At 41.2% G+C, this 26313-nt stretch overlaps 1 protein-coding gene across 5 annotated transcripts in view; it reads right to left on the reverse strand.

The window, feature by feature from the left end:
• Window positions 1-2702: 2702 nt before the first annotated feature.
• The window catches only part of SMARCAL1 (SNF2 related chromatin remodeling annealing helicase 1), a 37881-nt gene continuing 14270 nt past the window's right edge, over window positions 2703-26313 (reverse strand). For 3 of the 5 annotated variants that reach the window (XM_085066851.1, XM_085066852.1, XM_085066853.1), the window contains 10 exons: window positions 25719-25877; window positions 23901-23966; window positions 16009-16149; window positions 10334-10552; window positions 9479-9549; window positions 7241-7343; window positions 6384-6566; window positions 5783-5883; window positions 4142-4238; window positions 3476-3762 (listed from right to left, as the gene is read on the reverse strand). In XM_085066851.1, coding sequence (XP_084922977.1) covers window positions 3556-3762; window positions 4142-4238; window positions 5783-5883; window positions 6384-6566; window positions 7241-7343; window positions 9479-9549; window positions 10334-10552; window positions 16009-16149; window positions 23901-23966; window positions 25719-25877 — 1347 coding nt within the window. In that variant the 3' untranslated portion in view covers window positions 3476-3555. Of the gene's footprint in view, window positions 2804-3475; window positions 3763-4141; window positions 4239-5782; window positions 5884-6383; window positions 6567-7240; window positions 7344-9478; window positions 9550-10333; window positions 10553-16008; window positions 16150-23900; window positions 23967-25718; window positions 25878-26313 lie in introns of those variants that run through there. The other 2 variants (XM_085066855.1, XM_085066854.1) reach the window with 2 other exon arrangements.

Genomic DNA, 26313 nt, shown 5'->3' on the forward strand with positions numbered 1-26313 from the left:
TCTCTCATCTCCTTTTTAAAGAGAAGAAGCAGCAGGTAGATGTCGAACCAGGGACAGAAAACATGACCAGAATTCCAGAAAAAGTAAATAATAATAAATACATACAAAAATCAATGAGGATGAATTCTTAACACATGCCAGCCCTAAAACGTGAGGTTTCAAGAGTTTTTGCATCAGGGCAGGTTAAGGCAATTTCCTAATTTCCTTGGGATTACCCAGTGCTGAAACAACCAACCATCAAAGTCTATGTGCCACTGCAGAGGTGACTCCCAGCACCAAAATACAGGGAGAGGAAAACAGCAATGGCCACCGAGATGCAGTGCTTGTAAGGGTGTTAGCAACCCATTAACCTCCATTAAGAAATGTAATCCAGTTACCCTGAGAACTTTTTGATGGGCAGAACTAGCTGTGGTTCATCCCCTTCTGCCAGGGGAGGGCCAGAGCTTCTCAGTCCACCCAGAGAAACCATCCCCAGGTAGTTGGTGCAGGTAATGCTCCTCCACACCCATGCTTGCTGCCTCAACCCACGACAGCCCTCTTCATTTATGGTCTTAGTTAAGAGGGAATTAAGGAATTGAGTGTACCCTGCCCCTATGTTACTTCCCCTGGCTGGGGTCTGTACTTAAGAGATGCTCAAGGCAGGTGTCACATCCCCTCTTGGCTCTTGCTTTGAGGGTTTGAAGGCTGACATTTTTAATTCCCTCTGTCATGCCAGGCTCCTTACTCCCTGATCCTCCCTGCAAGCTCTTCTGGGAGCTGGTGGGCCAGAGCAATGTTTGAGATGAGGGCTCAGCAGGGCTTTAGGCAATGGTATTTATATCTTTCTCTGTTGAATCAAAATCTCATTTGATATATCCTAGGAATATATTTGCCCTTTTCAGATCCTCGTCATAATGATGACTCACAGGATACAGCTTTGATACCAACGTATTAGAAAAGAAAAATAAGTTCCTTTGGCTGCTTAGTGACGATATAAATAAAATAAAAATATAAATTGTCAGTCAGTACATCCAGAGAATCCACTGCTGTTTTCTGGTCTGCATCTACAGAGTTGAAGTTTGCTGTAACAGTACAGCATGTGGTCACATCCTTCATCTACCAGTGTCACAGACAGCTCTGGCAACAACCAGACCCCGAGTCCCACGGTGACAGCCATTCCCAGCACTGCCAAAGTAAACACGCATTTCCAAGTGACTGAGAAGATGAAGGACACAGGCCAGCACAGCCTTACCTTGATTACCTTGGAACTCTTCAGCACAGGCCAGCCTGGGGAACACAGAAGCCTTAGCTGGAACTGCTCCAGCTTGTTGTTCAAGTATTTTTACCAGTTGTTATTTTGGCACCCTTCTTAAAACAGACCTTTCTCCAACACAGGTGGGAGGACTGGTGCAGGTGTACAAGCAGGCATCTAGCCATAGCAAGATGCTTCCAGATCCAGTAAGATGGGTCCTTTCCTTTCCTCTACTGGCTTTAGATAATGCCACAAAGATATAGCTCTATCATCTTCAGTAAGCAGGTGCAAGAGTTCCCAGGAGTGTTCCTGAGCCTGCCTGTGGGTCTCACTGGAAACTTGCACACTGCCTTGTACAGGTTCTTGTCACCAAGCCTTGGAGATCCTGCCTGAGCCTGCTGGCAGCTGCCCAGCCACCTCACCATATTAATGATGGACTAATGGTGCCATCAGGGTAAGGCCTGCAGTCTCTCCAATCCCTTGAAGTGATCACTAATAGCACATTGCTGCAAGGTTCTTCTCCCCCTTTTCATCTAGCAAGGATAAAGTGAATCTCAAGTGTACTTGAAAAACCTCTGTATCTCTGCAGCAAACCAGCTGAGATTTTATGAGTCCTGACAAAGGAAGGGTACACCTACCATTCCTCTACCAGGGCTGGGATTTACCAACACATGGACAAGATGAATCAAGTTCATAAGCAGCAGAATTCTCCAAGGGTACTTTCAGTGTACCTGAGAAAAATACTGTTTTGAAATAGCTGTAGCTTTACAAAGAAGATCACTATTTCTATAGGAGACAACACGATGGGTACACAAATAATGTCTTTTGCAATTTTTTTTCAGCCAACAGACAGCAACATTTCTCACCCCTTACTCAGAACAACCCACTTCGCCAAGTAGAAAGATCACTCGTCCTAGAGACAGATTAAATATCATGTGTTCGAGATGACAGACATTTAAAAATGTCAAAAAGGGTGTCTTCATTGCCTGGCCAGCTGTTGAAGCAAGAGCAGTGATGTTTAACTTCAGCCTCAAACCCAGCATTTCCTCCAGCTGCCCAGTCACACACCCCTTGCTACTGCTCACACACCAAAGCACCATCTGCAGTCATGAATGAGAAGCAATTCTCCACCCAGCACAATTGTACACGCAGCCTGTGGGGCATTTCCATGACGACAACAGCTGAAAATGGAACAATCAAACCCTTCAATGCAGGAAAAAATACCTAATATTACCAGGTTGATCTTACAGCACAAACATTTTTCTCCTCTGCCTTGCAATAGAAGTGTTTTTGTCAGTATCTGGTATCTGCACAGAGCCAAGCATGTCACCTCCACAGCATGTTAGCTGCTGGCCTCCAGGAGCTAAACGTAAGCCTTCAGTTTGGCACCTTCTCTACAGATTACGGCTCTAAAACACAGCTAACTGGGAGATAAAATGCTAAAATACAAAGAGTACCAAAAGCTTGGGAATCACAACTTAAAACAACTTTTTATTTAAACAATCCAGTCTGGAATCGATTTCGTACAAAACAAGAGGAAAAGTCTGCCTGTGTCCCCCTCTCCGCATTCACCTGCAGAAATCAGTCAAGTCTTGAAGAAAACACACACACACCTCCTCCCTGAAAAATCAGGCTTAATCCCTGGCAGACAGCACAAGCTTCCCCTTCCATTGATACAAGAAGCACATGCCATGGAGCAGCTCCTAACATTCAGCACGAGGCTGGAGATGAGTATGCTCCCGCAGACATGTGCCTAAAATAGACAATGCACACTTACTGGCACACAGCTACATTACTTAGTTTCAAGGTGGTGACTTGCTCTTTTCCCTCTTCTTCCCCACCTCCACAAAACATCAAGATCTGTCTGGATCTTTTTTCCTCATGGCCAAACCGAATACCCAAGAGCCAGTTTGTGAGTGATCCAAGAAATGGCCGAATTTGCCATGAACAAACTCCTAGAAATACAGACCAGAACTTCTGGAAATGGAACGCTGTCACAAGCACTCTGTAGCTGCTGAGGAGCTCGTTCTCTCAATAGTTCTGCCTTGGGGACAGACAACCATTACTGTTTTTTAAACAAAACAACTGTGGAAGCTGACTGAAACACAGCAGAATACTTGCCCATGTCCACTCAGTCATCGGGAAAACCAGGACTTCAAACCCTGCAGGCTGCCAGGTGTGCATTGCACATCTGTCACACTGTCAGACTGCTTTCTCATCCTTTGAGATGAAACATGCCAAAGATACAGAAAACGTCTTTTATTTTCAGAAACTCAAAAAATAATACATGATTGCTTTTGTTTTTTCTTTTTTAATTTAAAAAATTACTCTTTGAAAAACTCCTCAATACGCCGCTTTTTCTGGGGACTCACTGAACATGTCTCTGCTTCTCTGTCTTGCAAGGCACTGCCAGAGTCAAACTCACAGCCAGCATCAGCTGCCTCCAAAAGCAAAATATCATCAGTGTCATCTCTGCTCTCAGAGAAGGTCTTCTGGAAAAGGTCATAGATGCTCTTCTGCTTTGCATCTGGCTGAGGAAACAGAACAGAACAGGATCTGCATCTGCACTGTCACATAAAACAGTGAGCAAAATCAGAGGACACTCCCCTTACACAGTGCACTCCTGTGTATAGATCATACCATATATGATACACACATACACCTCATACATCTATACTCAAAGACATATATATGACATGGAGGCTAACATGGTCTCCTTGCAAGTAGCAGGCTTGTAATCGCTGTGGAGAGTCCAAGCCAAGGCATGGATCCTGGGAGGAGTTGAACAATCTGGTCTGCGGCATTAAAGGCAGAACAGGTGTAAAGTCACCTGTGCCAATCTAGATATACACAAGCCAAAGCCCATTCAGCCTCTCCCAGGGACCACCAATATTCTTTCAGGTCAATTACCTTAGGATAGTAATTAGTTGACTCAGCTGTTTCGGAGAAATTGGTTTCTGAAAGACCAGCTTCGCCCAGCACTTTGATTTTCTCCTGAATCATTGGCCTAGGAGTGATAAACGGATATTACTGGAAGGAAAAAAGTATCATCAAGGACACTGCTTCATTTACTATGTGTAGATTAAAAAAGGATAAAACTGGGTATAAAAATGGCTTTTCTACCAAACTTTGTTGGTTCCTTAACCTGTTCTGCTCTTGTTTATGATCACCACTGTATGCTGCCTTGGGATATCAATCCATCCAATTTAAACAAGTGTCAATCAATTAAATAAGTAACAATTAGAGGATTTTAGACTATCAACATTTGGAGAACACACACATCCAATAGGGAAACTAGCTGACTGAGGCAACATCAATGGTATGAAGTCAGAAAAATAAGATGCAGCTAAAAAGGACTCCTAGTAGCCTGTGTGCTCAGTCTCCAAGGCAAGCAATAGTAAACCCCAGCAACAGATGAATCAGCATTTCAAGGACAACTCCCAATGTACAGCAGGAGGAAGAATCCATCGCTGGCCCAAGAGGCCGAGAGGTCCTGGCCACACCTACAGACTGGACACTGAAAGATGCCAAGGCCACAGCACAATTAATGAAGTTACCAAATAGCCTTGTCCTCTTGTTCTTTTTCTTGTCTTTAAAAAGATGCCACTGTCCTTTAGAGAGCCATATTTCTTTCCCATTAAGCACTAATGACTGCACAGATAGCATTTCACAAATAAAGGCAGAATTACTGTCATTAACTTTCCATGAAATTTGGGTGATGCATCAGTTTCCAGATCCCTGCATTGTAGGGTTATAATTATTTGCCATCATGATATTCTGAGAACTGCACAAGTTCACTTAGTTCGTTCATTCCCTTAAACAAGGTAATAAAGATGTAATTTTGGACCTTAAATGAACCAGCTGGTAGATAATTTCTTTCCATTATTTGCAGGTCAGGTCCCTTGCAACATTAAAGATTCCTCAGATCCCCCCCACCCTGATGTGAAATTCCCCAGCCCTAAGGACTAATGTCCACTGATAACTCTCACTGCAGCCAAAAAGGCTCATAGCCCAACTATGCAGAGGTGGGTGAATAGCACCTTTTTAGTCCATCTGAAGGGCTCACTGAAGAGCAAGAGGAAGGCAACAGTGCAGTCCTCCTCCACAGCTCCCTGTTGAAGCACTCAGCAGCCAGATTGCTGCTCAGACATGATGTACAATACATTGAACCATCTCCAGTGTCTGCTGGCTTTGTCTGAAAGTCTCAGCACTTCACAGGACCCTAGCACAGGAATGTTCTGGCCTGTTACCTAAGACAATTCCTCTTCCTTATACAGACACTGTTTCAGATACATCAACTTTCCCAGAATTTCTCTTAAGAACACTTTCTTTGTCAGGTAGCTACTTTTATTCCACCTGCTTGTCAGCCACTTAGTTATGTCCATTGCAGCCAGGCCATGTCACCAGCTTGCAGCAGCCCTGACTGGCAGGTATTGATCCTCCCCTCACAGACTGTGGAAATCAGCACTAACATTAACCCCTCACACCACATATGAGACAAACAGTGGAAACAGGTGGCAGGAGAACCAAAGTGTCTTTCTCACTTCTTACCATAAGTAGTCATCTGCTGTGCCTTTAGCCACCAGGTAGTGAACATTAACAGAGTTGGTCTGTCCAATTCGATGTGCTCGATCTTCTGCTTGGATCAAAATCTTAACGTAAAAACATGACAAAAAGTGAGAACTCCAACATTTAAGAAATAGTGTAAACACCAGAGAACAGGAAGATCTCATTTCTTCTGCTTAGCAACTGTTTTTTATCCGGATCCTGTTAAGACCTGTGTTCTCAAACACAGACTAAGCCAAGAAGTAATCTGGTACACCAGGTTCCCAAAAGGCACTGAGCACTTCTCAGAAGTAGAGGGTCAGCACTGATGATGGACCCTTTCAGATTTTGGCTGGGCAAACTCTCAAGAGCTCTGTCAAATTAAGACAGGAGCATGTTCCCTTTTGTGCCACTTTTCCCAGCCTGCAATCTGTGTAAACCAGCCTCACAGGTTCAAGCCCTGGCACCTGTGGTTGCAGAGACAGCAGACATCTGAGAAAGGAAGAGAAAAACCCTAGAGAAAGTTACCTGCCCATTACATCTCCTAATCAGCAATGTTTCTGCTCTCCAGGGAACATCAAACCCCTCTCCCCTCCAGAACATTTACCCCTGGGTTCCAGAAGAGCTCTGCAAACACCACCAGATCCGCAGCAGACAACGTCAAGCCCATGTTTGCAGCAGTGAGGGAAAGGACAGCCACAGCCTGCTTCTCTGAGAACTGGAACTTGTGGCACAGAGACTGCCGCTCAGCTGAAGATGTGGAGCCATCGATGCGAATGTGCTCAACGTGCTGTGAAAAGGCAGAAGATGCTGTTTAGAGACCTGATGTCCTCTTTCTTACATACTCCTTCCATGTTCTAGTGGATTCCATGCCCAGTGCTGCCACTGAGCAAAGTTCCCAGTCCCACTGTGGGTTATAGTCTGGAATGTTATCTTCAACCATTCTTCATGCTGCTCCACCATGATCCAGAACACTTTCGGAGCATCCATGGAAATCTCACATGAAAACTTAAGAGAAATAATTTTCGAGTCAGAGAAATGACTGGCAGGTCGATCAAGTCTCCCTACAGTACCTTAATTCAAAAATATAAAAGCACCACAGAAGTAAAGGCAGGCAGGGATGGTGGGCTTGGGTAGTTGCATTCTCGCTCTGAGGAAAGCCTGGAGAACATCAGCCACACAGGGTAACACTCCTCCAAGAACTCACAAACTCCAGGGCAGACAGTGGAATTAAAGAACACTAAATACAATAAAAGCCATTAAGCTAATACCGAGTGCATCTTGTGAAGCATTCATGCTGACAGCTCAGGTCTCTCAGTGAAGGGCACACTCAGAAGCACAGCAAGTAGAAATTATCTCTGTCACTAACTGTTCTATACTATCTGACCAGCCATAAATCCAGGGGGCTCTCCAACAGCTTTGAAGTTCAAACAGTGATAAAGTTAAGACAAATCAGTCACTTACTTTCTTCTTCAGTTCTGCAACTACTGCATCCAGCATTATCTTGTGATGAGCAAACACCAGGAATTTATTATTCCCACTTTCCAATAACTCCAGGATGTATTCTCTACATGAAAGGAAAAACACCAAAACTCTATAAAATTATGTGCTCAGAGAATACAGACTTGGCTCACAACAAAATTTTGAAGATACTGCCCATCCATACACAGACAGTAGGAAACAGGCTAGCATAAAAAGCTGCAGTAAAATGCAAGTATCAAGTCAAGTCTTCTATAGGTTAAAATACAGAAAGGAAAATTCCCTCACTTTCTCTTCACCACAGGCAGACAGCTACCTACATTAAACATCAGTTTATTATATACTACTTGGAACATGACATACCAGGCCAATCAACTGAAGGTCATCTATACTTAATTACAATCTCATTCACTCATCTGTATTTCTAACTATTGCACAATCACAATACACTAAAATAATTTGTATGCAGTAGTATTTCCTGTGTTTAGTTGGGATTGTTTTTATATCAGAAGACCTCTAAACACACTGATCAGAAAAAAAACCCTTTCCTTGTAAGGGGTCCCACTGACAATTTACTCCAGCTTAAGAATCTAAATTCATCAGCTATTTCTAGGAGTTATCCATATGCATATAGGCTAATGGTCAATGAAAGGCAACAAGACTCCTTTAAAATGCACTTAAATGAAAACATCTAGTTTTTCCTATGGACTACCAGCACAGCTACAGAACCCATTTCTATGTAGTAACTTGAGTTATAATGAGGTCAGCTGGAGCCTGAGGAACACTGCTAAGTCCATACAGATGATACAAAGGTCATCTTTTCTTTGGAACAGCAAAGCTGGTGTGAAGATCAGGAATACCAAGACCTTTGCTAAATACAATACATCTTAGGTCAGCAGCAACTGTCACAAAAGACCAAGAAGGATTTCAGCACTGTATTAAGATGACAGACAACTTTGCAAGGGGGTTCCTAATATTCAGATCCCCATTACATGGCAGTATTATTTAACAAAGAAATCTGGGAGAGAAATGGGACTGCTCGATTTTAAAACAAATATCAAAGCAAACATTCAGAGTAGTAAGCAGATGCCAACCAATACATCACAATTATTTTATATCTCATTCCCACATTCTACTTAACAAATGGCAAGTCATTTCAGTGGAAGCAATGGGAGATGTGTCATCAGGAGTGAGACACGGGAAGTGCTGGTGATGGTAGGACAGTACCATTCCTTACATGGCACTGTACCTTAGCAGCTTGTAGTGACTAATATTTTAAATGCTACTAAACTCCAGAAAAAAATGGACTAGTTCCTATCAGAAAGTCAAGTAAACAACATTTAATGGTTTTATATTAAGTTCACATTTGCAACCAAAATAAAAAGATGAAAGTCTTCTAACTAACATAAAAAAAAGAAGAAACTCCTCTACAGAAATGAATGCTGGGACTATGAAGTGCAGTGCTGTGCCAAACAGGCAAATTTTGCAGCAAGGTCTTCGACTGTGAAATCACACAGTGCACCTCAGTTGGTCCTTACATTCAGAGAGCTGTGGAAAGTAAACCATTTTCATGTTATTAACATTTTACTTATTAGAAAGTTACACTATGACCTAAAGCAACTTCTGTGCATTCCCAGCAAAAAGGCTAAAGATGAAAGGGCACAGAAAGAAATTATTTCTAGAGAACAGAGAGTTAAAAGCACACCCATGGTACAAAGCCTTTTGCTACTGAGGTCCTGTGTGAAGATTCCTGTGGAAGAGCCAACAACTTCAGTAGGAGCTCTGAGATTCCTATAGCACACTACAACTAAAGCTCAGCCCATCTCATAAGCTTTTTGGTTCAGGATTCCTGCTGCAGCAGAACTGCAGCATTTGTTTTCTCAAATTCTGTTGATGTTTTTACTTTCATTATTCCCACACTCCTTAAACTGAAATAGGGTCCAGACCAGGGTATTTGATCCAAGTCCCAAATGCAAAGTAATTTTAAATGGTTCAAATGACAGTTTAGATCTGTATCTGGAATGAAATCAGTAGATTTATTAAGCCAAAGAACTCCAAGAGAAGAAAATGTTTAGTGCACTGTAATTACAATCAAGCTTTTCTAGGCTGGCTTGAGGCTATGCCTCATGTCCCTGCACTGTTATCTCTAAGGTACTGTCTCCCTGCTCTCGGCAGAAAACCACATTTTTCTGGGCAAGAATGAGGCAATGACATGGTGCTTACATGACTGAGCGGATTTTAGCTTCTGCTGTTCTGCTGAAGAAGACGAGAAGAGCTTCCTTCTCCTGTTGTTTCTGTAGAAGGAAAGATAAACAAATTTGAGTCTCAAAAATGCCTTTTCTCCTTCTTGCTTACAAATCTGGATGTCTGCTGCTGCCAATAAACACTTTGCTAGGAAAAAAATCAGCCTAAAAAAGCACAACAATAGAGGCCTGGCGGGGGAAGTCTCCTACTCGCCATTGGGTACGGCGGATACTCACACAGTCCTCACACCTCCCTTCCCACCTCCCACTCAACTCCTACAAGTTGGATGACAAGTGTATCACAAATGCAGTTTTAGTTGAGAAAGCATGTCCCAACCCAAATGGCAAGGAAAAACCCCTAAGTTCTTACAGAACTGTATTAGCAGCCTTGGAGCCTAGAATGTGCATTTTCCACCCATACAAGGAAAACAAACAAGAAAAGCACAAATACACCCTTCGCATTTTTGGCTACTGCTCTGTTCACAACACAGCTCAAACAAGGCTGTTTTTGTAGGCTGCATGAGATTACAAGGCTAGACGGGAGAGTAAGTAGAGAGGCAGGAGATATGAAAGACAATTAGAAATTACTAACAAGAGAGGAAAAAAGAGAGGAAATGGTATTTCACACAAAGGAACAAACTAGACCACTTTGATCAAAAGCAAATCAAGCTGAGCCAGTTTTGATTGTGCTCTATGCTCATTTAAAACTGTGCCTTTCACGTAAGGTGTGGCTCTGACCTTTTTTGGAACTCAGGGTACTGTTTTTTCACAAATGTTTTTAAATAAAAGTACCTGAAATAGCAATGGCTCATCACAAAAATAGTTTCTGACTTACACTTTCATATCCTTTGGCCATCTTCTTTGTTTCAGCTGCCAAGAAAGCTTTGGTCTTTGCACTAATGCCTTCAGGAGCCACTACAACCATTTTGCGTTGCTTTGCTGGAAGCTGGGAAAGCACATCTGATTTCAGTCGTCGGATCATGATGGACTCTTCCAGCAAAATTTTCAGTTCAGTTAAGTTGGATGATCCAGAGTAGTCCCAACCCCATGGCATCTGGGAAAGATCAAAGCAGTTATCAGTGTCAAACCTGTAAGAGACTGCTCTGCAGGCAATCCAAAAGCAGAATAAATTTCCAGGGAAACTGGACAAGGTAAGAACTTGACGGTCAGCAGGAGATTTAAAAAAAATGGCAATAATATAGAAATGTACAAACTAATCCATCCAACATGAAAAGCTTCTCCTTTTCCTGTCTACAAGAACTCAGTAGGTAGTGCAGCGAAGAAGACTATGCAGAAAGGTGGCAGGGATCCCTACTCCAGCCCTGTGCCCTGGTATTGACTCTCACACAGCAAGGTGTTGCTGCTCTCCCCCTGCAGCTTTGAGCAGTTCAAAAGAACTCACTGCAGTTCAGTGCAGGCACATTTACCTCAGCTTTCAGCAGAGAGAACCCAGATGCCTTCACAGAGTTGTTACACTTGTCTGACATGCTAGGTCAGAACTGCCTGTTTTCCACTGTGACCTGACTCCTGATCTGCTTCCTGACATACTCTATTTCTGCCATTACCATGTTTGGCTCAGACTCAAGCAAACCATAAATAAACTGTGGCCCAAAAGATATCACTCCAAACACTGTCTCTTCAAAGCATCATCACTTCAAAGCTCCTCTGAACAAGCCATTCATTTACTCCTCCTTGAAGCACTCCCCTCTGAACCTGCCCCATCCTCCAAGATCCTGTGTGCAGGCAATATACACCTGTTCAATTAATCTCAGCTCATCACTTCTCCTACCAGTAACCCCACAGCCTGTCATTTGTTCTCTAAGAAAGAACAACAGTGGCATCAAAACTGGTATATTCTCCAAAAGAAGCATCTTTCAAACAACTTTCTTTCTGAGAAGAGACCAATGAAGTTTTAATGCTGAAGCAAGGGAAAAAAAACCCAAACCTTTCTGCTGAAATTTCACAAATATAGGGAATACAGCTACAGGAATACTGAAAACCAAGGTGGAGAGGAGGTGAAACCTTCCTCATAGCTCTAGTTCTATGTAATATTGGCTGTGTCCAAAAATACAACCTCTAGTCTTGGAATAACAATCCAAAGTAAAACACTACATATTTCCTCCTGAAATGCAAATAATGGAGATGTGAGGAGCCTCAGCACCAACACCTTTGATCAGCTGCTCCACTCTCAGTGTGCCACATTAATTGATAAAATTTATTTAACCTTAAAAATCTATATTGATTTTGTCTTCTCCAAGGGAAATCTGCTACAACACATAAATGGAAGTAAAAGAGAAAGAAGTGCCAAAGTATTCACTGCATCCTCAATCCTCTCCTAGAATGCATGAGACAAACAATAAATCATATTAGCCATAAGATTAGTCATGCTACTGACTGTATTAAGAGGTGGTGCTTTGATGGAAGAGGAAAGAGAACATGCTGTGGGACAGGAAGAGGAGGAATCAAAGAGCTTATAGGCAAGTAAGACCTCCCTGACATCCAAAAGGAAATGTTCCTACTTTAGGTTGAGATAAAATAAAACAATCTGCAATCCTATTGCCATATTGTACTGATGTGAACCATTAACTGACTTCAGATTCTAGTACTTATGGCCATCATTAAACTCATTTGACTTAATCTATTCCTACATAATTATGGCACCATCTGATTAGCTACAGTTGGTTCATTAAAGCAGGAAACAATTCAAACCCTAAACACAAAGCCAGTTTGAATCCTGTAGAATTAAAACTTTGGCTCTGACAACAGCCCAGTGGTGTAGGGCCAGAGTTAACATGGCTCTTAGCCAACCCCTCAAAAACCAACATGGGTATCACTGCTCTGCTTCCCTGAAACCAAGAGTGCGACACAGCTGCATCCCTCAGGTCCATGAAAAGCCAGCTCAAGTCTAGCTGGGTTTATTAGCTTTAGGCACTCTGCATGAAAGCTGACATTGTTGAGCCATGGTCTTTATGCTCCCTTTCTGCATTTCTCAGGCTCTGTGAGCCCAGCAGAGCAGATGTACAGAACCATGAAGGACCCCCCTGGTGCAGTGCCCAGCCTCCAAAGCCCACTGCCCACACTGCTCAGTGCACTGGTAGCTGAGTAGGAGGGATCAACATGATTAGGCTGCTCAGCAAGGCCAGCTGTGGGGCCTGGATACTCCTCAGCTACCTTAATCTACTTAGAAGGCCATGTTTTCCCACTTTCCACTTCCATAACAAGCAAGTCATATACATACTTTGTGTCCATGTAGCCAAACTGATTTCAGAAGAGCAGCATCTTCATAAGGGAAAGAACAAGGCACACACAGAGCCAAGATACCATCTACTGTCACATTAAAAAGCACATACAGGCAAAGTCCCCACAGTGCACTTAGGTTATACATTTCTTATGGTGCTGAAATGATTTGCAAACAAGGAAACATCCTAGCTCTGTATGGCACCTAGCTAGTTGTAAAGAGATCATTACTTTTGGAATTATTAAAATTTAGCTTAGTATATTCTATTGTGGAAAAGAAAAGAGAGAAAAAAGAGGGACATTTATTTTGCCAAAATACACATCTGGCTTTGATCCATTACATTCCAGAACACATGCTTCCAACTGTGATTTTCTTACCAAAGTGTTACAGCATCTTATATGAGTCAGTAAACTTATTACAGTGTTAGCAGAAGCTGCCAAACTCTTACAAATTCAGAGCATGTGCTCAGATAGAAATTATTTAATATTTGCCAACATCACCCAGTTGGAAAAATGAATTCACAGCATGTCTTTTGGGAAACAGACTAGGGATATCTTGTAAATAACAGGTGACATTTCCCTTGCTGGATTTTTAAAAGTACGGATGCTAGGAGGTTGAATTACACAATTATCAACTTTTATAAGTTCTCTAATCAGATCTGCCAGATATTCGCAATTTTCTGTCACAAAATCTTGAAACAGAAACTAGTCAGACTTTAGTTTTAAACTGAATGGATCAGGTTTGCCAATTTTTCTTTAATCTTATAACGTAATCAGAATTATTAATACCAAAACATTTTTACATAACACCTTTTATCCTTACAGATCTTCAAAAGCCTTGCAGAAAACCTCTCTAGTTCTGTGCAATTCCACCTCCACTCATAATGCTGCCAATTTCAGGACAGAAAGAAGAACCTATTTGAGTACTGACAGAAGAAGTACCACAACCATTCTTCAGGGAGGATGCAACTCCTAACACAGTCTCACGTTAGAGCTGCAGCAACAAACATGAGGGACACATGAGGGAACCAATTACAATAATCCAAACACCTTTTAAATTTATTCATTGCCGAGTGGATCTCTGGCAACTCAATATTCAGCAGTCCCATTTTTTTTCTCGAATACTATCCAAATATCTTCATTTCCAGCAGCCCCACTTCTCCAAAAAGCCAAGGTTTTTTTAGGTTCATGCTATCATTTACTGACATTAACTGTAACAAAATGTCTGAGGTGACCATGAAGACCAACAATGTTCAACCATCTAGGAGAGGCAGGTCAAACAGAGAAACAAAATTGTACCAGAAACCCTGCTGAGGTTTTGAAGGGAAGCTGATATAGATTGTGACCTCCATGCTGAGTTTCACTGCAGGTTGAAAAGTCATTTACACTGAACACACTGTTACAACCTGGATCCTGTAAAGCAGTTTTATTTCTTTTATCCAATGTCCATGTGCCTTTTAATTAAAATGACAGCTGCTTGTGCAGAACTTTGCCCTTAACAGGGCTTATCAAACTCCAAACCTACTTAAGACTCCCATGCTGCAAATCAACTTCCCTTTTTGCTGCAGAAAACCAAGAAGATTAAATTGTATCTCTTCATTTCCCTCTAGGAAGCACTCTGAAAGGAATACTCAGAAATGAATCTTTCAGTAAAGACAATGAACCTTAGCAGAAGATGTAACCTCTCTCTCCGTATGATTCTTACCATGGATGGAAACCCAGGACTGATGCTCTGTGATTCTGCAAGCTAATGGCCTTACTCTGATCAATGGCATCAGCACATGACTACCAAAGCCAATTAAGTGCTCCTCTGACTTGCAGATTTGGACATACATAGAACAGTACTACACTGGCTATGAAATCAGAAGTGGGCATTCAGCTCTAGGAAAAAGCGAATTCAAGAACTTTAGATGAGACTGAAGTAAGAATCTTCTTGATGGAAACTTGATATATGTTAGCTACCCCAAACAGAAAACAAACACAAAAGCCCTACAAATAGCTCTAACTATTTTTATAGCATACACTGATGATGCTCAGTTCTTCAGTAAACATTTTTGAACACTTAAATGGTCATTTGGTTTTTCCAACCACTTTGCTGAACACTCCAAATCAGAAATGTAGGGAGTTTTGAGTATGTCCTTTGTGTCTATGCAACCAGCACAGAGGATCCTAGAACCTCCTTGTACAAGAAGCAGGAGCAAAAGCTCTCCTCTTAGCAGTGTGTGTTCCAATATGTACAGCAGCCCTGAGGACAGCAAGTCCAAGTACCAGTGAGTTGCCCACACCCTGGGATACCCTGGCAGCAAGGCAGACATTTGCTGTCATGGCTGCAAATGCTGGCTTCCTGCAAAGCCAAATTCTTCCAGTGGTTGGACTCAATAACTCTGTGGAAACAACTGCTGAGCTGTGGCTAGCGCAGGTCTTTCCCATGAGAATTCTTTTTGTGTTTTATAAATAAAGATAAAGTTTGGATGTTATTAAAAACAGTGTCCCAAGATCTGGACGGTGCAGGCCTGGCCAATCAGGCCTAGGGGGAGGTTTCTGACTGACCAATCTGGGTGACTTTTGAAAACTCTATATATATGATGAAATCAAAACAATAAAGGTCTTTCCTTCTTGCCACTGAGAACTGAGTTCTTTAATCTGCTAGCTGCTCAACAGCGACACTGAGCAGCTGGCAGAGGAGTTATTTTCAAGATATGCTGAGGATTGCATCCATTTCCTAAATTAGAAGAGGGTGGAAAAGATAGACTGTAAGTCCTAATTTTTTTACTTACCTGGCGGTATAAAATCCAAAATCCCAAGTAACAAAGGCCTTTATAAAACAGTGACTAAGTCAGAAACTGGGGTTTTTTGTTTGCTGTTTATTTTTTGTTTGTTTTTAAATCAACTAGCCCAAACCTGCAGCTGCTTTAAGGTCCTGTAGTTTACTTACTCTGCCCCTCTAAAAAACTCGGGCAAGATCTGGTAAGAATAGGCTCCTTTCACCAGTTACGGCCACGTTTGTTTGGGGTATTTTTCCCCCATGCACTTTATTTCCATGGCTTTCCAAGCAAGAAGCATTACTGCCTCCATGTCTCAGGCTCACTACTGCAGCAGCTTGATCTCCTCAGTTTAAGAGCTTTGAAAATGTTTCTCTGCAGAGAGACTTTCTCAAAATTATATGTAACATCAGGCACAGAGAAGAAGGAAGAAAAGAAAAAGCCTCCACATTTTGATAAAAATACAGCGCTGTTTTCAGAGCCCCAGTTTGCCACCTTCCCACTGAAGTACCTTCCTGGCATCACAGTAGCGCAGCCCAAAGGAGTGGAACTGTGGGAAGAAGGTTGGCTGGACAGCGGCGATCTGCGTGTAGAGCTCCGCGGGCCGAGACATGGCCGGGGTTCCCGAAAGCAGGATCACTCTCTTGGCAGCCTGGGAAAGCCAAGCAGGGCACCATTATCATACAGCTTACCACAGAGCAGAACTTAAGAAGTCACCCCAGTCCTGACAGAAAATCCCAGACTCCTCTGTTTGAGGACGCTACATGGAAGAGTGCTTCACCTTCCACAGGTACTTTCAGCTGTCACTGCCTGAAGACACTCAAGGACAGTGCTTTAAAATTCCAGGGAGCAGGACAAACCACAAGCTTCTTAATAACCATCCACATACTGTAAGGGAAGGGAATGTCCATTTTTACACCAGCACTTTCTGAATCAGCATTTACCCACTACACCAGTTACTACCTTATGCCTGGCTCAACTTTTCATTTGGCATCAGCTATCACAGGAAAATGACCCACCCTCTCAGGTACATCCCCACCTCCAAAATAAATTCTCTCAAAATAAACCTGCCACAGCAAGCCACAAGCAGACTGCCTTTCTCACAAAAGCAGAAGAGATACAAAGAAGGAGGATTTTTTCTTACTTCTTTGCTATTTTTTTTAAAATTATACTAGCAAGAAGAGAAAAATGAAGCTGTCTGAAGCAGGGCCAGAAAATCTGACAGCCAACAGTGAGTGTAGGCACAGCTGGCTGGCTGGATGCTAGAACATGAGTTGATAAATAAAAATCATGTAAGAAGGTTGTAAACTGTGGTGTAAGGGAGACAGAAAACCTGTATCTAAAGCAGGTGCTCCCTTTCCCTCAAGAAATGGGGGAAAGAATTACACTATAGACATTAAAGTCTCCAAGATGCACTTTTACCTTCATACCTTCACTATTACCTAATTCTATTATGATAAAAGCTGTGAATTTCTACTGCTGTAAATTCACATATTTTAGTTAAATTACATGTGCCTTGCAATTTCCTGCATGGTTTAATGCAGGTTCATTAAAATAACAAAGAGATTGTTGAGTGACATCTGTACCAACAGCTCATTCACATTTAAATGAAAAAGAAAATTAAATTCTTTTATCATTTCACTGAGAGCAACAAGTCACCAGATCTATTCAGCTGTTTCAACCACTTACCAACCAAATCTGGTGGAAAAAGAGTTCCGGAAATTAATTTTAAGACTATCAGCTATTTATATATAGGCAGTGATCAAGGTGGGACTTGCCTTCTCCAATCATCCCTATTAAACAGATCAGAGAGAAATGTGATTGCCACCAGGATCAGACAATTCCCCTGAACATTTAAAAAAGCAGGATATTTACTGAACTAAGTAAGAGGAAAGGTCAAACCTTTGAACCTGTCAGAAGGTGAGAGTCAGTTTACACAAGGCAGAGGTGCCTATGCAACTCAAAAGATGAAGAAGTCACAGAGACCAGAAATATCAGATCCCATGAGGAAACAGTGATCATGCAGTAATTAGGTCAGTTTTTTAAATTAAGGTAACACTAGAGGACAACTGGATAGAACCTAGACAATATCTGACACCTTGCAGAAACCTTTGAGGAGTGAAGTGACAATACCCTGAGAAATCTGCTGAAACACAAGACAAGCAAGTCCCACAAGTTCAGGAAACCTCCAAATTAAACTTGTGCCTCCTGGACCAACAGAAGGCAACTGCCAGAAAACATGAAGGTCATGGAATTAAAGACATCTCATGTAAAAAAACTCTGGATCAAGCTAACGCAAGAACAGCACACTCAAAAAAGACCAGGGACATAATAAATGCAACATAAACCCAACTGTGTTGAAAGGGTTTATGCTGTTCTCAAGGATCTTCCTCTTCAGGGGGTGTTCCCCACGAGCTGCACAAGATGAGGCTGGAACACTAATTCCCCAGTGGTCAAAACAACCAGTCAGGCTCCTTCCCCAGTCCCTAAATAGGTGTCAAAAGAGAGGATGATGAAGTTACAGGTTATTTGAATTCTAATCTTGTCCAGCTGCTGCTTAGCTGTATGTAACTTACTTCTGAACAGACAGGGTATCCAACCACTGCAAGCTCTTACCAAGGGCTGTGACATGGCTTCTAATTAACCATTTTATGCAAACTGAAAAGTAAAAAAAACACCAATAAAAACAACAACAAACCCAAACAAACAAACAAAACCCCAAAAGACTCTACAAAAAAAAAAAAAAAGCTCTACAAGAGCTGTGAAGAACTTCAGAAATTAATTGCAGAAAATTGCATGGAACATAGGTGGTCTAACTCATTATCCCAAAGATCCCTTTCAGTTTTAAAACCTGTGACAGATGGAGCTCAAGAAAGAACAGAAGAAAAAAAAAATCCTAGGAAGACAAATTTCCAAGTGTTGAAGGCTGACTTAAATTCTGGATGAAAGAAATGGCTTTGATTCCTATTTCTTTTTCTAGTGGCAACTCATTTTGAATAGATGCCAATAAGGATTTGCTCCTGCAGAGAAGTCTCTGCTGATCACTGCTTAATTCTTGTTTCCTGCTGAACCTTCTGTGCTGCCAAGAGTGAGCACGTAGCCTCTTTCTTTACAGGTCTGTAACAATATGGAACACCATCACAGAAAATAAGATTGCAGGGGCCAGAAAGGACTTTCTAGCAAAAGCAGATCTGTAATTGATACATATTTCCACATAGAAGAACTAACATTAGCTGCTCAGTTGTATTTAGGCATGAAGTTCATGAAGCTGATGGAGACCTGGTCTGCAGTTCTCATTTACTAAGTACTAATGCTACAAAGCCTGTGACTTTGTAGCATTACAAAATCCAACAGCAAGAATTAATTCCACAGCTGTGAGAACATTTACAAAAGTCACTTTCGAAAGTCAAAGAATAATTTATGAAATTATGGCACTTACTTTAGAGGTCAAGACCCAGCAACCAACAATTCAAAGGGGAGTAGGCGAGGCGGAGGGGTTAGGTGACAAACAAATAATTGAACATGCAAAGAGCCTCATTAACATACAATGACTGTCTCTGTGTTAAATGAATTTCACAGCATGAGCTCTGCCATATGCTAACAGGCTGACATACTTTTTTAAATCAGTGTGGCTGGTTCTGGCTGTACAATTACTCGTGTCCTCAGTTTTTGCTTACTGTGTCATTTTGAACTGCTTATCTTACGAAGAGCTTATGCTGTGAAATGAAAAATCTGAGACAGGCCATAATAAAATAATCACCTGATGAAATAGAAGATTTGATAAAGGGAAAGAGTAACAGCTGCTTTGAGGAGTCTGTTTCTGCACTTGGGCAAGAGATAGGCCTCTGTATTTCATAAGATGATCCTGCAGTAATTATTCCAAAAAATATAAATACCTTTCCCTATTGTTAAGTGACATCTAGACAGACAATGTGTGTCAAACAGCAGTGATAAGCTATGACTGAAGCAAATTAAACTGCCTTCCTATTCCAAGAAGGAAGAGAAATTGGAAGGTAAGAGCAGATCTGAAGATGAAGCCCTGAGGGCCCACAGCTCCTTCCATTTCAAGATGAAGTTCCTTCTCTCTGCAGATGACAATAAGGAAAGATTTATTTATCTAATTCATACAGATTTGCAACACCTAAAGACAGCTGCTGTTTACTTCCTGACAGAAATGGAAATTTTCGTGTTCCCTCCTCACCTTGTACCTTCAGCATGGACCGGTTTCCCTCCATTATTTTTAAGTTGCTCTATGGCAACAAGCACAAAAGGTTTGGATTCCAGCCACACAGTGTATTTGGACTCCCATAATAAAACCAAAGAGCTTTAACCCTGCAAACATCAGGATGTGCATCACACTATTAACTGGAACAGTAGCTCAATGGGAGCAATCAATTTAATAATATTACCCACATGTTGGAGAGCAATGCTCATAGAGAGCACAAAGAGTATAAGAACATTTAATGCCATTGGAATTTTTTATTAGATAGTACCTTTTATTTCTCAGTTTCCAATGCAATTCTTCACTACTTATTGTCATGCTTCCAAAAAACTCATCCATTTTCCATTGGGACTTTCTCTAGTTTCCATGCTGTGCAGTACTCCATTCAATTACAGAAAAATAAAGACCATGGTCAAAATAGGTAGAATCCTTTCCACTCTGGTCCCCAAGATGTCCCACGACAAATCAGTGAAAAACTTCTGTTTTGTTTATTTCTTCTCCATCTACACCCTTGAGGCTTTGCTGTTTTAAGGACATTGGCAGTATGTAAACTTCCTCTCCTATGTTTACATCTCTGAGCCAGTCTAATCTTAGAAGGGGAAAACAAAATGCTTACAAGAAGTGTAATACTGTGGACACTTTCTGCCTCTGAGGGAAGCAGATGCAGGGCAGAGGTGAAGGGAACAACCAGTATAGTCAGTATGCCCAGCAGAACTTAGTCCCAACATGAGATTACAAAAAACTGCAAGATGACAAGTACGTCCCATTACCAATCGCCACAGCTTTCAATTAGAAGCAGGACATGCCAGGCCTAATGAGGCCTTGTGGTGACTCAACCAAAGCCTAACAGCATGAAGCTATTCTCACTTCAATGTGCATGAAAACAAGACACAAAGGCTACTTTGAACACAGCAACCTCCACCCCTTGAGTACTGTGAGAGGTGCTGCAGCCTGGGACAAATCCCAGGCAGCTGCCAGCACAGACCTGCTGGTGTGAAAGCTGGCTGACCTTGAAAGCAGGATTTTTGCCACATGACCAAACATCAAGGGACTGTTTTCTATTACAGCTTTCAATCCATCCTCCTCCATAATTCTGCAGGGATGCACACAGACTGTGCAAACTCTTCCACCTGCTTCCATGTAGGCAGACAGAGCATTCTCCCCCATCTACGAGTCTGCACACCCACAAGTTTGCACATCCACTGGAACATGAAGGGAATAAGAAATATGGCCCAAACATCTTGTTGCTGCTATTTCAGCTGTTATAATTGCTGCTGTTCATGCAATTATAAGTTCCTCTCAAAGTTCTGCCCACTAACAGTATATTTGGCATAACATGACTACATGTTTACTCTAAACTAATGACAACCTGGGGCAAGCTGTAAGGCAGTGAACACAGCCACTGAATACATCCAGCCATTATAAAAGTTCTTTGTCTGTCTCAAGTAAAACTTCTCTAAATATCTGCCAGGGTAGCAGCTAAGTATGTCAGAAACGATGCTGAGTACTGCATGTACAAAATTTGTGGCTTTTGTTAATATGAAAAAAACGGCTAAAAATTCCCCACTGACGAACCTAGTGACATGTTTAATACACAGCTTTGCTTGACAATTCCATACCACACTTGTTCTACAATATATACAAGAGAGCAGGAAAAGATGAATTATTACTGAGTGGCTAAAAACACCACTTCATTTTGAAAACCGGTCAATGTCAGATATTAAAACTAAAGTAAGGCTTTAAATGTGGTAAGCATGAGCTAAAGATTTCAGAGGTAGAGATTCAGTTTGGGTGTCTAACAAGACAAATTAGAAATTAATATCCAAGGTAAGTAATCTTTATTATCAATGTATTGATTTAATCCGATTTTGTGCAGAACTGTATGAACACTTGCAATAACCTACATATTTTATTATTCAAATGGAGAAATCACAAGAGCAGATTCTATCAAATTAATTATATTAAAAAAATTAAGTAGGTATGGAACTGACAGAAACATTTTTGTCTGCAAAACATTTTAACTTAGATCTGTCCAGTGTCACTATAGACTCAAAAATCTTTGTAGCATGTAAGGACCAAGGATCACGTTTCTTGAGAAGGTTTTTTTTTTTTTCCTGGCCCCAGAAGTCAGGTCAAGCTTTTATGCTTTAGGACATTGGGATCCTCATAGGAAAATACAAGCAAATATGGCAATTTCAGATAGTTTAATGTAGCATAATGCTAACAACAGCTAGAAGTGGAAATGCACAGAAGGGAGACAAACAAGGCATGAGTTAGCTCCAGGGGCTCTGGTTACAGCACTGGCACAGCTTCATACTGTGACCTTAAGGTAGGGACTGAGGTACTAGAAGCAGTTTACCTATCAAGGACTTGCTAACAGTTACACCTTTTTCTGGTCTCTTCTAAGAGCCCTACTAGTGCTGCTCAAATCCTTTTAATATAAAGAAGACAAGAAAAAGAATATTATCCTCAACACCATGCTTAGCCACCTCTTATTCAGTAACTTCAAGGTATTATGTAAAATAATGAAAATACTCCCATTTCTACCTCACTGGCTACTTACTATAAATATGACATAATATAGTTGTTAAATTCAGTATTCAAGGGATGAAAACTCCAGATATTTTGGCAGTTTTTTCAAATATGAAAACACTGGTGTGATGTGCTGTGCCAGTAGTGACCACAGCATCACTCAGTAGTAGCTGAAGACACAGCTGCCAAAGGGGACTGTTTTAGAGCAAAATGCCCATGTTGGACAACAAGGAGAGAAGAAAAATGGCTGTTACAGCAAATACACACTTCAGAAATTTTAGTCAGTAAGCAGGCAAACAGCATTTACCTGAACATCTAACATGAAACATCTGGTACTGCATGCTCATTGCAGGTGAGGTAATGCATGATATGAACATGAAACTCTTAATGCTTTTAAAAGACTAAAATTCAGTTTCAGAAGCATCAGCTCTCAATTCTTTAAGACCAGTGATGTGACAGCATAAAACTGTAAATTCTCAGTAAGCACATACAGGCAATTAACCTCTGCCTAACAGCTACCATCTTTCATTGTTGTATCTTGCAGCCTGCAAATAATTTTGACAAGCTGATCCTTCCAAAGCTTCAAGTAGCAAAGGATGAGGCTGTTTTTAGAGCATTTTGCAATGAGGCAAATTTGTTATTTTCCACAATTTTCAGCATATACCCTAATTATTGTATTTCAAACTGCACATAGAATTGGACCTCCTACTTAGTTTCCAAACATTGAAAGCTTGAAGTGATTTGAAAACCAAGAGAAGACACGAGTCAGGCCTCTAAGGAGAACAACCAAGTTATTCAAGGACAACCACCTTCAGCTTGCCATTAAGAATCTTGCATATGAAGTTGGTTGCTGTAAAGCCATCACAGATCAAATCTTCTCTTTATACACACTTGCTGATTAATTGCTGAAGAGGAGCTGCATTTATCTTCTTCTGATGTATAGATCCTGCAGTGTCTAGAAACTACCCATAACTTTAATCTGTATCTGTTAGGGGCTACCAGGGAGAGTATGATTCGCTGATCCCAGGACAAGAGGCAAACATTAGAATTTACATTTCTCCTGGTTTCTCATAATTGACTATTGCCTCCCTTCTGTGGGCCACTTGTTTTGCTAATGTCACATTCTGCCACTTCCTAGTAGTTCCATACATGTGACCAGCAGGAATGCTCCTAAGCCCCAGCCATACAAATACATTGAAAGCCTGCAGTAACAGTCTCGAGCCCTAAACCAAAGCCAAGGAAGGGCCCTAGGCAAAGTCATTCTGATATACAGCAGCAATTTGTGTGCTGAGAAGTAACTGATAATGATTATTTTCATTAAACAAGCTATGTTGACACCACTGTATTCTTTCTACTCTCCCTGACTGCATTCAGTAAGTTCTGACATTCCCTGTTTCCTGTCACCACAGAACTCATCAGTGGCAGTACCACAATTATATCAAGGCAGCTTTTGAAGTTGTTTTGTTAGGTTTTGCCATCTAATATTTGTATGGAAACAAGTCATTTGCTCTTGGATCTACACTATTACCTGGATTTCCCTTTGCACAACAGAAGAGTTCAGCTGCTGGCTCCTAAATCTGGTAAGTGGAGCAACACTGCCCCGGGAGCCTGACATTAGCAGTTATTGGTTTGGCACCCAGCATACACACCTTGAGCAGAGGCATGGCAGCTTGGCATCGTGCAGTTTTTGTGTTCTTCAGGAAATGGGATTCATCCTGAAACAAAACAAGCATGAAAGCAAAGTCAGTTCAGATCCATAGTCCAAATGCAGGTTACAGAACAAATTCCCAGTATGCTCAGCTAATACTACAAGCCTTTCATCTCAGAGGATATTTCAGGCATAGGGACAGTCACATCAAATTCTAAACAAAAAGACAGGATGAAGAGCAGCAGGCTGCCTGCATTCAAACCTGCAGCTGCAAGCAAACTGAAGAAAAAATTCAAACCTTGCAGGCATGAATCATAAATGAACACCAAAAAAAAGTGAGCAGAGGGGGCTGGAAAGGGAGAGAAAGAGGAACTTTATCTCATAACTGATACTCATTTGCCCCTATGGATCTTTTAAACACAGCAGACATAGGAGGCCTATACAGTGCCAGCTCCCTTAATAATGGGTTAAGGCAAATGATAAGGAAAAAAGAAATCTAATTAAGATCCAACTGTTCTGCTGATAGGGCTCACCAGGTGGGTAATAGTCTCCTACTTCAGACATCACCCTGAAATGGGCTTCACTTCTACTGCTGTAGTAAGGCAGAACTTAAGACTCAAAAAGCAATCGGCACCCTCCAAGGGCATATTCTCATCTTTCCACACGTGTAGAAACAAGCATGCAAAGACAGTATAACTGCTTAGCCTCTCAGGCACAGCCTTCTCTCTCCTAAATAACAAATAAACTACATTAATTCTCCCAGCCACCAAAAAATGATTGGAAGAAAAAGCAGAAAAGCTCAGCACTCAGTAGGACTGCTCTCATCTGTAAAAACCTACACAGGGTCCAAGTTTGAACATATAAACACACAGAAAGAACATCTGCCAGTTCAGGGCTGGTTAAAAGTTCCAAGGCAATAGCCTCAAGCATACAAAAGTAATAATCTGCATTTCCAGCTTCACAGAATGTTTTGTCATAAAGTGTGTAGGACAAAAACCACAAAAATGAAAAAGATCAGTTCTCCAATGAGTAGTTTGATCTCCAAAGAACTACATATATTACCACATTCCCATCTGATGCTGAGAAACAAAAAGATTATTATGTTCCAATTGTCATGATCTTTGGATAGGTGTATATCAGTGCTGAAAACTAGACTGAGAACATCAAACACTCATACTAAGCTACATATACACTTTTGCTCTCTATTGATCCAAGCTGGATTTGAAACACTAGATGTTTTGAATTTTTAGTAACTAAAATCCAGAAAAATGCCATTTACTGTGGCTCTGTAAAAGACAAAAACTGGAATTTGAAGTAATTTACAAAGAAATGGTACAAATGATCAAAGACAGCTTAATGCAGATTGTCAGTGGAACACAAGCTAAATAATTTTTTTAATGCTTTACCCACATACTTGATGTTGAAAGGTTATCTAGTTTACTGGATGAACACTAACACCACCCTGAAGTCCAAGACTTAAGAAGAAACAATTCCAGGACTATTGTATTGACACACCACATTAAACACTTTTCTCTCCAGCAGAGGACATGACCAAGGCACAGTGAAATCAGAGAGGCACCACAACCAGTAAAAGTGAAAACACAGCCTTAGGAATCAGAAAGGAATTAAACTCTACTAGTTATTTCAAAAGGTTTCAGAGAAACCTCATGCTTGTACTCATGAAGACAACTGTAATCACAGCCACAATTAGAAGATATTTTCAGTCCCAAATAAGGCCACCTTCACACTTCTTTGCTGTACAAAGATTACCCCATTTGCAGCATAAAATTAGCTTGAAAAATTTTCATGTACCACTTACAACGATAACTACTTGGAATGTGCTCTTCAGTTGCTTGTCCATCCTGCTGAGGAGATCAAAACTGATGATGTTGATCAAGCCTCCTGTTAGGCTGTCTTTGCCACTCACTATGACATTGGTGCTGTCTGGACTCAAGGATGGAAGCCATCTGTGAAATGCCTGGAGGAAGAGAAAAGAAATTAATTGCATTCTGGTGCTTATCTTCTTTGTCAAGATCCCAAAGCACTCCACAGAACATCCTCATGAATACTTTGGACATGGAGCCACCCCATCCACCATCACACAACACCTGGGAGCACAGTAAGGGTAAGCAGCCTTCCCATGGCAACCACCCTGGTAATGGGAACATTAAGAACAGAACAGAACTCAGGCTATAAGGCAAATTCTACTTTACACAGCAAGGGATGCTCAAATCCTACTCTTTCTTCTTACTGAAAAAAAAAAACAAAAAAAAACCCAAACAAAAGAAAACAAAAAAAAATCTGATCTGTAGTAGAAATGTGCATAAACTCCTGACAAAGTTAGAAATGTGCATAAACTCCTGACCTGCTATGCTCAGAGCCAGAGAATGCTGTGACCACTGCTTACAAGGAAA

Source organism: Lichenostomus cassidix, chromosome 7 (genome assembly GCF_008360975.1).
Source record: "Lichenostomus cassidix isolate B80296 chromosome 7, HeHo_3.0, whole genome shotgun sequence".
In the NCBI taxonomy this organism is placed as follows: Eukaryota; Metazoa; Chordata; class Aves; order Passeriformes; family Meliphagidae; genus Lichenostomus; species Lichenostomus cassidix.